A 17,522-nucleotide genomic window follows, 5' to 3' on the forward strand; every position below is an offset into this window, starting at 1 on the left:
GTATTCTCCAAAAATTCTCCCCCAAAATGAGTGACATGCCCCCAAAGAATGCTGTCCCAAACTGGTCCTTCTGGAAATGAGTAACTTCTCTCAAAATGACTGAATTTGCCCCAAAATGGACAACACTCTCCAAAAATGAGCAACAACCCCCAAATTAGGCACTCTTCCCCAGAATGAGTGCCAAACCCCAAAACAGAGCAATTCTCCCCCAAACGATGGAAACCCCCCTGTCCCTTAATGAGCCATTCCTTAATAATGGGTTGATTTTCTGGGTGATGTTTGCACAATTTTTAGCAGAAAATGGGGTCACAGAAAAGTGAAAAAATGTGAAAAATCCCCAAGAATGGAATTTCATCTGAATTTTGCCTCTCTGATGGTGGCAGCTGCAGCCAGCAGCTCGTTTGCCAGAAGTTTGTGTTTTTTAGAGATCCCAAAATATTCATGAGCTAAGTCTATGTTGGGATTCTTTTGCTTAAAAACATCATTTTCCTATCAAAAAGTTGCAAAGCACCGCCAGGAGCAAGGGGAGACACAGACACTGGACACCAGTTGCCTAATTAATGGAAGGAATTCTTTATTCCCAGCTGTGCAAAGGGGGAAGTGCAGGGTGGGGCAGCCACGGGGGCGTTGTCCCTTTTTCCTGGGGTTTGGCCCCGTTTGGAGGCGCCGGGGTGGGAGTGTGGGGGCAGCACCGCGTCAGGTCGGGCAGAGCACTGCAGAGAGAGAGAGAGAGGGAGAGAGAGGGCGTCTGGGGCACTGCACGGGGGCACCGAGGGTGCAGAGAGGCAGCAGAGAGCACAGGGATGCACAGGGGGTGGGGGAAGCATGGAGGGGCATTGGAATGCAGGAGGATGCACAGGGATGGAGGAGGATGCACAGGGATGGAGGAGGATGCACAGGGATGCACTGGAATGCAGGAGGATGCACAGGGATGCAGGAGGATGCATTGGAATGCAGGAGGATGCACAGGGATGCACAAGGAGGCATTGGAATGCAGGAGGATGCACAGGGATGGAGGGGGATGCACAGGGATGGAGGAGGATGCACAGGGATGCACTGGAATGCAGGAGGATGCACAGGGATGCACAAGGAGGCATTGGAATGCACAGGGATGCACTGGAATGCAGGAGGATGCACAGGGATGCACAAGGAGGCATTGGAATGCAGGAGGATGCACAGGGATGCAGGAGGATGCACTGAAATGCATGAGCAAGCACAGGGATGCACAGGGGGGTGGAGGGAAGCATGGAGGTGCATTGGAATGCAGGAGGATGCACAGGGATGCACAGGGATGCAGGAGGATGCACAGGGATGGAGGAGGATGCAGGATGATGCGTTGGAATAAAGGAAGATGCACAGGGATGCACAGGGGTGTGTGGGGAAGCATGGAGGGGCATTGGAACGCAGGAGAATGCACAGGGATGCAGGAGGATGCACAGGGATGCAGGAGGATGCAGGAGGATGCATTGGAATGCAGGAGGATGCACAGGGATACATGAGAAGGTGCTATGACCCATGAGCAAGCACAAGGATGCACAAAGATGCAGGAGAATGCACAAATGTGCATGGGGATGCATTGGAGTGCATGCAGATGCACAAGGATGCAGGAGGATGCCCTGGAATGCATGAAGGTGCATTGGAATGCAGGAGAATGCTCTGTGATCCATGAGCATGCACAGGGATGCAGGAGGGTGCACAAGAATGCACAATGCAATGCTGCACAAAGGTGCACAGTGACACACAGGGCTGCACCTGCATGGACAGGGGTGCCCAGGGGTTGCACAAGGACAGAGGAATGAGCACAAGGACAGGCAGGAGGGCACAGGGACAGAGGAGTGAGCCCCACGTGCACAAGGGTTCAGGAGCAGAAAGGCTGCACGAGTGTGAACGAGGCATTTGGGCACATGAGGATGCAGAAATGCTGCAGGAGGCTGCAGATGGGATGCAGGAGGAACAGGAAAGGGGTGCACACACACAGCAGTGCACAGGAGGAGATGAAGGACGCACGAGGACTCAGGAGGATGCACAAGAGATGGACAAGAAGGGTGTGGGAGATGCACAGGGGTGCACAAGGATGCCCAGGAGATCCCAGATGGATGGGGATGCCCAAGGGAGGCAGAGGAGGGTGCCTGATGGGGTGGGGGGGTGAGGGAGGGTGCACAGAGGGTGATGAGGCTGTGTGGATGAAGCAGATGGGCCCCAGGATGGGGCAGGAAGCTGCACAGGCACCTCAGAGACAGAGAGAGCTGTCTGAGGACAGGAGAGCTGCACAAAGAATGCCTGAGGGATGTGTGCAGGGTGCAGCAGAGATGCAGGAGGGATGCAGGAGGAATGGCACAGGATTGGGATTCTCCAAGGATGCACAGGGGATGCAAAAGGGATGAATGAGGTTGCAAGAGGGATGGGCAAGGGATGCACAAAGGATGCAGGGGAGAGGCAGGAGGGTGCAGAAGGGATCTGGGCTGGAGGCACAGAGATGCAGAGGAGCTGAGTGAAGGATGCACGAGGGTGCCTGGGGCAGGCAGGGGGGAGCAGGTACCTTTGAGGATGTAATCCGTGAGCAGAGTGGGCACCTTCTCATTCCCCTCCTTCATGGCAAACAGGACTGTGAGGGAGAACAAGGCAGTGAGCCTGGCTCTGCTGCCCCCAAATGTCCCTTTTCCCCCCCAAACCAGCCCCACAGTTGCCATACAATTTCCCCATAGAATTTATGCAGCAGGAACACCCACACAAACAGGACCAAAAAGGATTTCCATCCCCATTAGCCAACCTGTGGCAGTGCAGAATGGGTGATTTACCCCAAACCAACCTGGTATAGGGAGAATAAACTGGGGGGAGGTGTTGGCTGCCAACCAGCTGTGCTGCAGGGATGCAAGCAGGGATTTTCCCCACCAGGTGGGTTTATTGCAATGATGATGCAACCTGGGTGGTAGCACCTTAAACTGCCCATGCAGCAAGGATGCAAAAAATCCCCCAAACTGCAGCCACTGAAGCAAAGCAGAATGTGCCTTTGTGTCCCCAAAACACGTGATGGTGACCCAAACCAGCAGCTTGAATGAATACTCACTGTTGGTGAGCATCTGCAGGTCCTCAACGGAGGGTGGTGACCCTTTCTTCTCATAGGGAATCACCGTGTTCAGGTACTGCAAAAACAAAAGCCACCCCAAAAAACCACCCAGATGGCACAAAGCTGCCTGGTTTCTGCATTGTCTTGAGACAAATGTGCACAAAAATAGAGTATTTCTGCAAAATTCCTGCAATTGCATTTAATTTGCAGGTATTTTGGAGAGTGCTGAACTAACTGGGTTCTGCTGCAAACTCCACCCAAATCCATCCCTCCTCAGGAGGACTTTTTGGGGTGAAAACAGGTAATTTTTTTCAAGAGGGGTTACCAGGGTGTAGGGGATGGAGCAGGGTTGTAAAATGAAGAAAGATTTTAACAGGGGGTTGGGGGATGCAGGGGAATGGGGAGAGCAGGGAGGAGGAGTGAAAGCAAACAGATTTGGGCAATTTTGGGGGTCAAAAAGGGCACCTGCTTCTCGTTGGTGGTAGGGCCAAAGGTCTGGCGCAGGCCGGAGTGCAGGATGCTGGAGATGCCCTCCATGCTGAAGCGCTGGGGGGACAACCAGGTGTCACCCTGTCACCTCCCAGGGCAGCAAGGTCACTTGTGGCACCTCCCCTGCCACCAGCATCCCCCACAACCCCCTGCCTCCCCCACCCACACCCTGCCCAGATCCCAGCACTCTGCTCCATACCCCCATCCCATAATATCCCTTTGTGTCCCTGCTCCAAGCGCCCCTGTCCCTATCCTGTGTCCTTCCCATGCCCTGTCCCATGCCCCTCTGCCCCATCCTGTTGCGATTCCCATGCCATGCCATGCCATGCCATTGTCCCATCCCATCCCATGGATCTCATTATCCCATCCCGTTATCCCAACCTATCCCATCCTATCCATTGCCTTGCCCCCATGTCCCTCTGCCCCACCTTGTCACTATTTCCATCCCATCCCATTATCCCATCCCCTTCCATCCCATCCCATTATCCCATCCCATCATCTCATCCCCTTCCATCCCATCCCATCCCATCCCATCCCATCCCATCCCATCCCATCCCATCCCATCTCATCCCATCCCATCCCATCCCACCCCATCCCATCCCATTATCCCATCCCATTATCCCATTATCCCATCCCATCCCATCCCATCCCATCCCTCCCCATCCCATCCCTCATGCCCTTGCCCCACCTTGCCCCCAGCTCCCCCCTGACCCCCGTGCCCCCCGCTCCTGTCCGTGCCCACCTTTCGGGGCATGCTCCCGCCGCGCTCCGAGCGCGCCCCTTGCAGGCTCAGCCCCTTGTCCCTGCGGCGGCGCCGGGCGGCCTCTCGCTGCTCCCGCTGCTCGCCCTGCACGGCCAGCAGCGCCCCGATGAACGCCGTCTTCACCTCCTTCTCGAAGGCCAGCTCGTCCCGCCGCGCCAGCTGCGCCACCAGCTCCGCCGAGAGCGCCCGGCTCGCAGCCTCCGCCCGGCCCGCGGCCGCCAGCAGCTCCCGCGCCGACAGCCGCCCCAGCCCTGCCCGGTACAGACCCCTGGTGTCCCGGGATATCCTGAACATCCACCCCAGCCCTGCCCGGTACAGACCCCTGGTGTCCCGGGATATCCCAACAGCCGCCCCAGCCCTGCCCGGTACAGACCCCTGGTGTCCCGGGATATCCCAACATCCACCCCAGCCCTGCCTGGCACAGACCCCTGGTGTCCCGGGATATCCCAACATCCACCCCAGCCCTGCCTGGCACAGACCCCTGGTGTCCCGGGATATCCCAACATCTACCCCAGCCCTGCCCGGCACAGATCCCTGGGGTCCCGGGATACCCTGAACAGCTGCCCCAGCCCTGCCCGGCACAGACCCCTGGTGTCCCGGGGCATCCCCAACAGGGGCTGGACGGACTTACAGCCTGTCTTGTTCCACCTCCCACAGACACCTTCCTCTAGCCCAGGGTGCTCCAAGCCCCAGTGTCCAACCTGGCCCTGGACGCTCCCAGGGATGGGGCAGCCCAGCTGCTCTGCAAACCTTGTGCCAGGGTCTCACTGCCCTCACAGGGAAGTTTCTTCCCAATATCCCATCCATCCCTGCCCTCTGGCAGTGGGACCCATTCCCTGTGTCCTGTCCCTCCATCCCTTGTCCCCAGTCCATCTGCAGCTCCCCTGGAGCCCCTTCAGGCCCTGGAAGGGCTCTGAGCTCTCTCCAGAGCCTTCTCCTCTCCCAGTCTGTCACTGCAGCAGAGGAGCTGCAGCCTTTGGGCCATCTCCATGGCCTCCTCTGGACTCGCTGCAGGCAGTGCCATGCATGGGGAAAGGAGGAAATGCCTGGTGCAGTCAGGGACACCCCAGTGCAGTCAGTGAAACACAACACTGCAGCCATTAAAATGCATCTCGTGCTCAGCGAGATGGGCTCTGCATTTTCTGAGACAGCAAGAGATAAACCCATTGTGCAATTACTGATATGCTCAGAGCCATAAACGATGTGCCCAGAGCAATTAAGGGACTTCTGGCACCATTAGTGACATGCAAGGTGCAGTCAGTCATACTCACAGTGCAATTAGTGACAGGCAGGGTGTGATTAGTGACATGTACGGTGCAATTAGTGACACGAATGGTGCAATTATTGACACGTATGGTGCAATTATTGACATGTATGGTGCAATTATTGACACGAATGGTGCAATTATTGACACATATGGTGCAATTATTGACACGTATGGTGCAATTATTGACATGCATCGTGCAACTGGTGACATGTACGGTGTGATTATGGACATGCATGCTGCAATTAGTGACATGCACAGTGCAATTAGTGACATGGTGTGATTGGTGACCTGCACAGTGAGATAAAGAGCAGAGCAATGAGTGAAGTGCCTGGGCCTGTTGGTGACAGAGCCCACGCCAGCAGTGACAAATCTCGCGTGCGTGGATCGCCCCATGCAGAACACAAAGGTTCCTGGTGAACCCCACGTGCCTTTCCACACCAAAAGCCACATCCCTGTGCTCTTCACAGTTTTTGCCAAGAGCCCTTCCGGCCAAGTCCCAGAGCAAGCCAGCACTGAGGCCTGGGGAGACTCAGTTGTCCAATTTGGTTGGAATTGTCCCCAAAAAGTGACGGGCCTGGGCTTTGCTGGCCGTACCTTCGTGGGAGCAGTTGTTGTTGAAGGCAGGGGAGAAAGCATGCAGCTCCCGCAGCAGGATGGGCTCCGTGCCCCCACCACCACCTTTGCCTTCAGCATCAGCCTTGGTTTCTTCCTCCTCCTCCTCATCCTCCTCCTCCTCCTCTTCCTCTTCACCCTCGGGGTCAGCCTCAGGGTCAGGTGAACTCTGCATGAGCTCCTCCAGCTCCTCGATGACCTGTGGGGCATCAGTGACCTCCATGTGCCCCTGCATCCTTCCTGCACCTTGCACCCCTCACACCCTGCACCCACACCTGCAACTGTCCTGCACCTTGCACCCCTCACACCCTGCACCCACACCTGCATCCTTCCTGCACCTTGCACCCCTCACACCCTGCACCCACACCTGCATCCTTCCTGCACCTTGCACCCCTCACACCCTGCACCCACACCTGCATCCTTCCTGCACCTTGCACCCCTCACATCCTGCACCCACACCTGCAACTGTCCTGCACCTGCTCCCTGCACTCCTGTCCTGCACCCCCACCTGCAACAGCTCCCTGCATCCTCCATCTGCATCTGCATCTGCATCCTCCATCCTTATCAGCATTCTGCATCCTCCCCTCCATCCTGCATCTGCATTCTGCTCCATTCATCCTGCATCAGCACCTGCATTTACCATCTGTACCCTGGGTCCTCTATTTGCATCCTGCACCTGCATCCCACACTCCCCCCTCCATCCAAATCCCACATTCCATGGACACTGAGGATCTGCATCCACATCTACATCTGCATCCTGCATCTGGCTGCATCTGCCCTCTGCACCCACCTCCTCCTCCTGCATCCTGTAATTGCACCTGCATTCTCTATCCTGCATCCACACCCTGCTGCTGCAGTCAAATTCTGTACCCTGCATCCTGCACCCCACATCTGGCACCTGCATCCTGCACCCCACGTCTGCACCCTGTATCTGGAACCTGTACCCTGCACCCCACATCTGGCACCTGCATCCTGCACCCCAGATCTGCATTCTGTATCTGGCATCTGCATCCTGAATCTGTACCCTGCATCCTGCACCCCACCTCTGCCCCCCACACTTCCATCCTTCCCCCCATGCTCCCCATTTTGTACAGCAGCACCCACTGCCCACCTTCCCACATCACCCAAATCCCTCATCACCCCCACAGCCTACACTTCTGCCTACATCCACATTCCAGGTCCTGCATGCCCCACCCCAAGACGCTGGGATTTGCCTTTTCCTTGTGCTTTCAGCTCATGGTCATGGGCTGAGGTGGCCAAGCCTGGCTCTGGGAGGCCATGCAGGGCTCCAGGTGCCCATGGGTACCTGCTCAGCTGTCAGCAGCGGCTCCTCATTGATCCCAGAGTCCTGCTCACTCCTCTCAGTCAGCTCCTCCTCCTCTTCCTCCTCCTCCTCCTTCCCACCGAGCTGCAGGAGACACAGGCTGGGCAGCCTTGGTGGCACCACAGGCCCGGCCTGGTGTGGGCATGGCCCCAGCAGGGACACAGCCACAGCCCCGGCTCAGGGGGACATGGGGGTGGCATGGGGACATCGAACGGGACATGTTGGATTGAGGGCATTGCATGGAGACGCTGGGTGGGGATGTTGGATGGGGCTTTGGGCAGGGACAATGCACAGCACTGGAGGGGGAGGTGTGGCAGGAGATGGATGGAGATGTTGGACAGGCAATGCTGGATGGAGATTGGGGAATGGAGCCATGGAGTAGGAAAAGACAGGGAGAAGTCCAGGGGTGCTGGATGGAGGGAGGGGCTGGACACGCTCAGTGGAGACACAGGGGATGCTGGATGGGGAAATGAGGCCTGGTGGGGCTGAATGGGAGGGGTCTGATGGAGACACAGGGTGGGGACACCAGGTGGGGACGTGGCAGAGGGGAACAGCACCAGGGAACGGATGGATGGAGATGTTGGGTGAGGAGGCATCTTCTTTTTTCCCACCTTTCACCATCTTTTTTCACCTTTTTAGCAGAAAACAACCCAAGGAAGTTATCTTCTCTTCCCCCTTCAGCAACACATCCAAATGGGTTCAATTCCATGGATATTGGGACATTTGTACAACCCCAAAAGCAGCCATTGACAGCACAAACTCACTACAAATGAAAACCCATTTTCTACCCCAAAAACACCCACCCCAACGTGGCATGGGGGCAAACTGGCACAGACCAAGTGCTAAAACAACCCTTTGTGGGTGGTTTGCAGTGCCATGATGGTGACTGGGCCTCAGGGCTGACTGACAGCTGTCAATCACACCCAGGGGACGCTGTGGGGATGTCACAGCCGTACCTGGGGGTCGGTGCCGTCGAGGGCCTCGGTGCCAGGGAGCTGCCAGGGCCGGGGGGAGCCCCGGGGGGCAAAGCCATCAGTCAGAGCATCCCAGACCCTGCAGGGAGGTGGGTGGTCAGTGCTGATCCCAAAATGTTACATCTCAGAGACACAGCCCAAAAATGGCACACCGAGATGCTGCAAAACACCCTGAAATGCAGCCCAGAATCATCCCAAAATGCAGCCCAGAAACATCCTGAAATGCAGCCCAGGAACATCCTGAAATGACCTCCAAAAATCCCCAAACACCATTGAGATGCCTGGAACATCCCCAAACACCCCAAATGATATCCTAGAAAACCCCAAATGATATCCTGGAAGACCCCAAAGCTTCTCAAAACAGCATCATGAAATCCTGCCCTGAAATACCCCAAAGTACCCAAAAATGCAGCCCCAGCACCTGAAATGCCCCCTAAATGTCATTTTGAAATGCTGCTATCAAAACACTCCAAAAGGCCACAGCAAAGTCCCAAAATGTCTCTCAATGTCCCCAAATGCCACTCAAAAACATCTCCATGATGCTCTGAAGTGGCAAAAAACATTATCTCAAAGCAGCCCCAAAGCCCCAGGACTCTCTGAAAGGCCCCAAAACACCTCAAAATGCTGCCCTGGAACATTCCAAACTGTCCCCAAATGCTCTTCTGAAATATCCCCCAAAAATGCCACCCTGTCATGTTCCAACCACCCAATCCCCTCACTGAAATACCCCAGAGATCCCAAAATGTCACTTTTCAACACCTAGAAACACCCTAAAATGCTTTCCTGAAATAGGGACCAAAAGAGGAGGAACAGAGAAGGAAAAGAGGGGAAAGAGGGAAAAAAAAGGAAAGGGGGAAAAGAGGGGAAAAGAGAAAAAAGGGGTAAAGAAGATGGAAAAAGGGCAAAAAGGGGCAAAGGGGAAGAAGTGAGGGAAGGAAAATGAGAAAGAGGGAAAAGAAGAAAAATGGTGGGTAATGGAGAAAGAGGAACAAAAGGGAAGAAAGGGAAAGAGGAGATGATAGGGAATAGGAAAATGAGGAAAAGGGCTGAAAGAGGGAAAAAGGAAAATTCAGGAGAAAAGGGAAATGGGGGAAAGGAGAAAATGTAAGAAAAATGGGAGAATGAAGGGGAAAATGGAGAAAAAGGCAGGGCAAGTAGAGAAAAGGAAGAAATGGAGGAGAAAGACAGAAAAAGGGAAAAAAGAGCTGGTAAGTGGCAACATTGAGAAAAAGGCCAAAAATGGGGGGAAAGGCACAGAAAGAAATCAGAAATTTTCTCCCCATCTGAAGCAAGCCCCCCCATTTTCCCACCAGAAATGGTGGGTTCAGTCCAATTGGTGCTTGAAAATCACCCCAAAACCATTTACCCCTTTTCCAGCCCCAAAACTGCTCCTTTTTGGGATTTATTATATTTCCCTTCTCACCAGGGCTGAATTCCCCTTGGAATCACAGATTTCACAAATCAACATACAAAAAATGCAGATGTCAAATCCTAAATACTTATTTTTTTAACAAAGCACGGCAAATTAGTCATTATTCCCCCAAATTTGATTTTTTTTCTTCCCTCTGCTCTTAAAGGACCAGCACCCTACAGGGGCAGGCCAAGACCAGCAGCGATTTCTGAGTTAATTATGGCAGGAAATGGTTAAAAACTCTGGAAATGCAGTGCCTGTGAGGCCATGGCACCTCCCCCAGCCTGCACACAGGGCTCATTCAAAGAAGACTAAAAAAAAAAGCCCTGTTTTGCCCAAAGTGACCCAAAAAAGACACAATAAGTGGCACAAAGCGGCGACAGCGCGGCAGCCCCGGCGCGCAGCCAAGCTGCATTTTGCTCTGAAAAACCACGAATTTGACCAATTGCAAAAATCATTGCAGCCTCAGTGGGTTTGGGGGAAAAAAATCCAGACACAAACCAACAGATTTGGGGCTTTTGGGGTTGAATGTAACCCCTTTGCTTGGGGAGAATGAGGGTTAGTGATTTTGGAATAATCCCAATTAAACAGACAAAAAATCCACTAGAAATGTGATAGTGTGAATCATCAGGAGGAAAATGCCAAGGGTTTGCAGGAAAAATGGCATTTTGTAACAAAACAAGGTTTTTAATGTAGGATTTGACACAAAAGGCACAATAATAACTGGGGAGCCTGGGGGGAATTTCACCCTAGGGAATTTGGCCATCCCCTAGCATGGTACAGAGGGGCTCTACTCACACCTTACTCAAGGTTTATGTTCAACCCCTGGGGCTTTCCTTGCACAGACAGGGCTGTGGCCCCCAGCAACGTGGCATGGGACACACTGATCTTGTTCCTCATGGGCTGCTACTCCAGGGACCTCACACAGCTACTCCAAGGATCCTACACAGCTACTCCAAGGTGCTGTATGATCCACAGCACAGTCCAGGTGCTGATTTGCGTGTGATGCTCATAGAAGAGCACAAGGAGGTCCCAACAGGCTGGGGGGGGGGGTATTACTCATAAGATACTACACCACTACTCTGAAGTGCTACACAGTCCTGCTGTGGGCACGCTCTGGGAAAGGGGAGTGTTTAATGACCATGACAGGATGCATGCAGGCTCGGGGGTGGCCTACTTATAGGATGCTACACAGCTACTCAAAAGATACTACACAGTTACTCGAAAGATACTGTACAGCTACTCAAAAGATACTACACAGTTACTCAAAAGATACTACACAGCTATTCCACGCTGCTGCACGACTGTGCTGTGCTGCAAGGGGCCGAGCTGCATGTGGGCTGTACCTTGCAAGATGGCACATGAACCCTTACTCACAGGATACGACACGGAGTATGGCACGGAGCACGGCCGTGCTGCAGTGCTGGGGGGAAGCCTGCCCTGTGGGGGGGTTCAGGGTGGGAAGAGGCCCCGGGAGCAGGGGCCCTTACTCACTCCTCATCCTGCAGGCGCTCCTCCTCCTCCTGCGCCTGCAGCCGGCCCCGCACGGGCGCCAGGCCCTCGGTGGCAGCGTCGTAGTTGCGGAAGCACACGGTGAGCTTCTCGTCAAACTCCTGCACCAGGTCCTCCATGGACTTGAAGCTCATCATCTCGGCGGAGAAGCTCTCCAGCTCGGCCAGCGCGGGGTCCGTGGGGCGCGGCGGGGACCCCCCATCGTCCCCGGGCCCCTCCTCGAACTCCTCCTCCAGGCTGACCAGCGGCGCCTCCATCCCTCAACACCCGCGGCTGCTGCTGCTGCTGCTGCCTTAGCTGCAGGGACAGGGCAGCGTCAGCACCAGGCTACTAACAGCTTACAACAGCCAGCAACCTGTTATCTCACCAGGCTACTAACAGCTTACAACAGCCAGCAACCCGTTCCTTCACCAGGCTACTAACAGCTTACAACAGCCAGCAACCTGTTATCTCACCAGGCTACTAACAGCTTACAACAGCCAGCACCCATTCCCTCACCAGGCTACTAACAGCTTACAACAGCCAGCAACCCGTTCCTTCACCAGGCTACTAACAGCTTACAACAGCCAGCAACCTGTTATCTCACCAGGCTACTAACAGCTTACAAAGCCCAGCTCCCCGTTCCTTCACCAGGCTACTAACAGCTTACAACAGCCAGCACCCATTCCCTCACCAGGCTACTAACAGCTTACAAAGCCCAGCTCCCCGTTCCCTCACCAGGCTACTAACAGCTTACAACAGCCAGCAACCCGTTCCCTCACCAGGCTACTAACAGCTTACAACACCCAGCTGCCTGTTCCCTCAGGTTATAACACCCAGCTCCCTGTTCCCTCACCAGGCTACTAACAGGTTACAACACTCAGCTGCCTGTTCCCTCAGCCTACAATGCCCAGCTCCCTGTTCCCTCACCAGGCTACTCACAAGTTACAACACCCAGTTCCCTGTTCCCTTCACGGCTGCTGTGCTCACCCAAACCCTGCTGTCAGGGCTGTTATACCAACAGTATAACAGTAGTAGTATAACCAACAGTAACTCTGTAGTATCCTGGTAGTATCCCAACAGGATGCGCTACCTTCAGAAGGAATATTCTGATATTGTGGCTCCATTCTAGAGGTAATTTACGAGTAGCAATAAAGTGCTCATAGTGGTCCAGGCAGGTTAGTGCTACCCTGACAGTTTGTAAAAAATGTGATACCACTATCCATTGCCCTGAAGTGGGAGTATCTTAGTTGTATCCTCATACTATATTGTCAGATTATGCCCTTTTCTGACCCAGAGATGGGGTAACTGAGAGGTGTTTTTAAAACTTTTATTCCATTTTCAGTCTCATGTGAGGGGCGAGACAATACAGATGTTATAATTCATGCCATCACAATCAGAAGCCAACTAATTACAATCATTTCCTAATTACAAAACATTACAAGCGTTTCTTGGCCTATCAGCTTTTGCCACCTCTCAGTTACCCCATCTGTGACTCAGAAAAGGTTTTAATCTGACACTCTGTCACTGCTAAGCAAGTGGCCTGAAAGTATCAGCAATGTGCTGCCAGTACCCCAAAAACGTGAGTGCTGCCCTGATGGCATCCCAGAATTATCTTACCACGACCTTTCCTAGTGCCCTTGTAGCATCTGGGAAATATCCTGCAGATAACTGCACTTTACTCCTGAGAGAATCCTGCAGATAACTGCACTTTACTCCTGAGAGCATCCTGCAGATAACTGCACTTTACTCCTGAGAGTATCCTACAGATAACTGCACTTTACTCCTGAGAGAATCCTGCAGATAACTGCACTTTACTCCTGAGAGAATCCTGCAGATAACTGCACTTTACTCCTGAGAGTATCCCACTGCAAACTGACCCGTCCTGGAGCATCCTGCTGCGAACTGACCCATCCTGAGAGCATCATCCCACTGCAAACTGACCCATCCTGAGAGCATCCTACAGATAACTGCACTTTACTCCTGAGAGCATCATCCTGCTGCGAACTGACCCATCCTGAGAGCATCATCCCACTGCAAACTGACCCATCCTAAGAGCATCCCACTGCAAACTGACCCATCCTGAGAGCATCCCACTGCAAACTGACCCATCCTAAGAGCATCCCACTGCAAACTGACCCCTGTCCTGAGAGCACCTCAGAAGCTCTGTGATAATATCCTGGTGCTATCACAGTAGTAGCAGAAATGTTGTATCCTAGCAATGACCCTGTAGTGTCTCAGTAGTACCTCATCAGCATACTCATTAGCATTAGCAATACATTTACAATTAGCCAAGGGATATTTTGGAGCGTTATCCTGATAACATCTTAGCAACATCCTGGTAGTACCTTTGTGCTACACTGAGAGTATCCTAGCAGCAGCTCAGCATTGTCCTGATGTTGTACTAGCACAGGCAGAAATACCCTGATTCTGTCAGGAGCATCCCAAGAGCACCCTGGTGCCCTGATAGTATCACAGTAGTAGATAAGGAGTGTGCTGTTAGGATCCTAGTAGTAGTGTAATGGGATCCACCTCTTATCCTCAGTGTGCTGCTGGCACTGTGGTGTTTTCCAGGTATTTTACTGCCCTGTATCTGTGCTGAATGTATCTTGGGAGGAACCTTGTGTGAGCTGCTCCAGTGGTACCCTCATAGGAGTACCTCAGTATCAACTCTGGAAGTATCTTAGTAGCAGCTTGATGGTACCTTAGTGGAGCTTTTACAGCACCCCAGTAGCATCCACAGAGTATCCTGAGAGTAGCTTAGTGCCACTCTGCAAGTGCCTTACTGCTGTCTGCAGAGTAGCCTGTCCACATCCTAGTAAACTCATGGCATCCCAGCAGCCCTGGGAGCACCTCAGCTGAGCCTTGTCAGCATTTCACTACTCCCTCAGGAGATTACTGAGAATATCCTCGCAGTAGCCCCAGAGCAAGCAATCAGTAACTCAGGAGTAAGCCAGGAGCAGCCCAGTACAGGTGTCAGCACAGCTCACAGCCCAGCCTGGCCATGCTCCCTGGGGAGGGCAGCACAAACATCACAGCTTTGGGGAAAACCTGCCCTGAAAGGGTTTTGTGTCCCACCACCCCATGCACGTGTGCCCCACTGGTGCCCCGAGCCCTGCAGCACACGCCCTGTGCATGCACACCCTGCACGTGTGCACCTGCAGGGGAGCCCAGCCCTGCACACACCTGCAGCACACACAGACACACAGACACACAGACACACAGACACACAGACACACGGACACACAGACAGACAGACAGACAGACACACAGACACATGGACACACAGACAGACAGACAGACAGACACACAGACACACGGACACACAGACAGACAGACACACAGACACACAGACAGACAGACACACGGACACACAGACACACAGACACACAGACACACAGACAGACAGACACACAGACACACGGATACACAGACACACAGACAGACACAGAGACACATGGATACACAGACACACAGACACACGACAGGGCCTGGTGCTCCCCATGAACACGCATGCCATGCACAGAGAGATGCAGAGCACACACACAGAGCAGTGCATGTGTGCACAGTGCCTGCAGACAGGTGCATGCGTGCTGCAGTGGTGCCCCTGCGCTGGGCTGCACACGCATTCACCCCCACGTGCCCCAGGGCATGCACACCCTGTCCCATGCAAGTCTTTGCACTCAGCATCCCCACATGTGCATGCATGCACACACACACAGTGCACCCCAGTGCATGCCTGCGTCCCCTCACACACACTGCACCACTTGTGCATTCCCACACATGCACCAGGGACCCCACAGCAGCCAGCTCCAGGCCCCACACACACCTGCACACACACCTGCACCACAGTGCATGCACACACACCTGCACACACACCTGCACATCCACGTGCCTGCACGTGTGCCCCTGCAGCTGCACATGCACACCTTCACATGCACACACACACATCTGTGTGCACACACATCTGCACATACACACAGCCTTGCACATGCACATCTGGACACACACATGCACATCCCTTGCACACGCATCTGCACCCCCACATCCCTTGCACACACGCATATCCCTTGCACACACACACACAGCCCTGCACACACGCATCTGCACACACACACATCCCTTGCACACACACACATCCCTTGCACGTGCTGCAAGGGGCCGAGTGTGTGCATCCCTTGCACACACGTGCACACATCTGGACCCGCAGACGCACATCCCTTGCACACACATCTGGACACGCACATGCACACCCCTTGCACACACGCTGAGCCCTCGCACACTCGCTGAGTGCTGCGGGCACACGCACACCCCTTGCCCACACATCTGCACACGCACATCCCTCGCGCACACGCTCAGCCTTACACGCACACACGCACATCCTCGCACACTCGCCGAGCGCTGCGCGCACACGCACACAAACACCCGCACACGGACCCGCCCTCGCTGCGCTCGCCGCCCCTCCCTCCGCCGCCCCCAGGCGCACCCCCCGCGTCCCCAGGACCCCCAGGCCGCCCCCGCAGTGTGCGAGCGCACCCCACTCCCCGCCGGCCCCGCTCCCCGGCCCTGCCCGCAGCGTCAGCCCGCGGTGCGCCCCCAACCCGGCACCGCCCGCAGCATCCCCGCAACACCCCCGCAACACCCGCACCGCCGTGCGAACCCCGCAAGGACAGCATCGCCCCTCCTCAAGAACAGCATCGCCCCCATGCAAGGACAGCATCGCCCCCTCCTCAAGAACAGCATCGCCCCCCGATGCAAGGACAGCATCGCCCCCCCCTGTAAGGACAGCATCGCCCCCCATGCAAGGACAGCATCGCCCCTCGCTCCCCCCGAACCCCGCACCCTTCATCGCCCCCCCAGCCCCGCACCCACCGGCAGCCCCGCATCCCTCGCCGCCCCCCGGGGCCCGCACCCACCTGCAGCCCCCTTGGAGCCCCCCGGCCCCGCACCCCCCCCCCAGCCCCCCTCCAGCCCCTTTCGAGCCCCCTCCATCCCCGCACCCCCCTGCAGCCCCCCTGCCGTCCCCGTGGGCCCCCGGCCCCGCACCCACCTGCAGCCCCGCATCCTCCGCTCCGCGCCGGGGGTGCTGCGCCCGCACTGCGCAGGCGCGGGGGAGGACAGGTGACGTCACCGCGAAGGGGGATGCGGATGGTGGTCAAGGGAGCCGTGACGTCATCCCTCGTCCCGGGGGGGCTCCGTCCGTTCACCGAGCCCCAAAATTCCCTTTGGACCCCCCCTGTCCATCCATCCACTTATACACGCGGGTCTGCGCCGGTCGCTGACACCGAGGGAGAAAGGGAAAAAATCATTGAAACCATGGAAATGACAATGGAAATTTATAGAGAGGAAATATAAAAAAAGATTACATAAAGGTCAAGTCATGTATCCGAAGATCTTTTCTTTTCTAAAATAAAACAATTAAAAATTATAAAATAAAAATAAAGGGAATTAGAAAATAAAAATCCTTTTTCCTCTCAAAAAATAAAATAGTAATCACAAGAAATTAGCAGCTTTTTATAATAATTTTATTTCAGTTTTAACTTTTAAAAATTATTATCAATTTGAAAATTTCTTTAGATGAATGTTGTCATGTATGCTGGGGTTTTTTTTTGGTGTTTTTTTGGGGGGAGATTTGTTGTTTTTTGTTGGGGTTTTTTTTTGTTTTTTGTTTTGTTTTGTTTTTTAAGCTGGGTTTAGTTCACAGCCAAGTGGAATATCTGGCCTTAAGCTCAGTTTCCCAGATCTCTGCTGCCTGCAGCTGCCTGCTCCCTCTCCGTGCTGGTTTTCCATGCAGCAGGACAGGAGAAAGGTTTCTCCTCTGGCTTCAGGTTATTCATATTAAGGAAAAAAAACCTGAAAAGAGTCTGTGGAATGGTTGTTGTTAAGTTTAATGAAATTTTGCCAAACCCTGGCTGGAGCACCACGTGCTTTGGCTCAGTGCCGGAGAAATCCTCGAATGCCAGAAAGGTTTGGGCTGGGAAGGACAAGGACCCTAAAGCTCATTTTGTTCTCAGGCTTGGACCAAGTTGCTCCAAGCTCCATCAAACCTGGCCCTGAACACTTCAAAGGATGGAGAAGCTTCTGTGGGATACCTGTGCCAGGCCTGCCCACCCTCACAGGGTGG

The 17,522-nt window shown here is 54.3% G+C and overlaps 1 protein-coding gene across 1 annotated transcript; it reads right to left on the reverse strand.

Annotated features, from left to right (window-relative positions):
- Window positions 1-549: 549 nt before the first annotated feature.
- FEZ1 (fasciculation and elongation protein zeta 1) lies at window positions 550-16,547 on the reverse strand. The gene is made up of 10 exons (XM_066564386.1): window positions 16,449-16,547; window positions 11,402-11,716; window positions 8,479-8,575; window positions 7,505-7,606; window positions 6,181-6,397; window positions 4,299-4,570; window positions 3,533-3,613; window positions 3,068-3,143; window positions 2,540-2,605; window positions 550-713 (listed from the first exon to the last, which is right to left on the reverse strand). Exons 2-10 carry the CDS (start codon window positions 11,674-11,676, stop codon window positions 697-699), a joined length of 1,203 nt encoding a protein of 400 aa, XP_066420483.1. The 5' UTR covers window positions 11,677-11,716; window positions 16,449-16,547; the 3' UTR covers window positions 550-696.
- Between the last annotated feature and the right edge of the window lie 975 nt (window positions 16,548-17,522).

Source organism: Molothrus aeneus, chromosome 22 (assembly GCF_037042795.1).
Source record: "Molothrus aeneus isolate 106 chromosome 22, BPBGC_Maene_1.0, whole genome shotgun sequence".
In the NCBI taxonomy this organism is placed as follows: Eukaryota; Metazoa; Chordata; class Aves; order Passeriformes; family Icteridae; genus Molothrus; species Molothrus aeneus.

Coding starts and splice junctions, on each gene's coding strand:
- FEZ1 (XM_066564386.1), bottom strand. CDS start 11,676: ATGGAGGCGCCGCTGGTCAGCCTGGAGGAGGAGTTCGAGGAGGGGCCC. Junction 3,144..3,532: donor CTACCACCAACGAGAAGCAG/GTGCCCTTTTTG, acceptor TTGTTTTTGCAG/TACCTGAACACGGTGATTCC. Junction 2,606..3,067: donor CCTGCAGATGCTCACCAACA/GTGAGTATTCAT, acceptor TCTCCCTCACAG/TCCTGTTTGCCATGAAGGAG.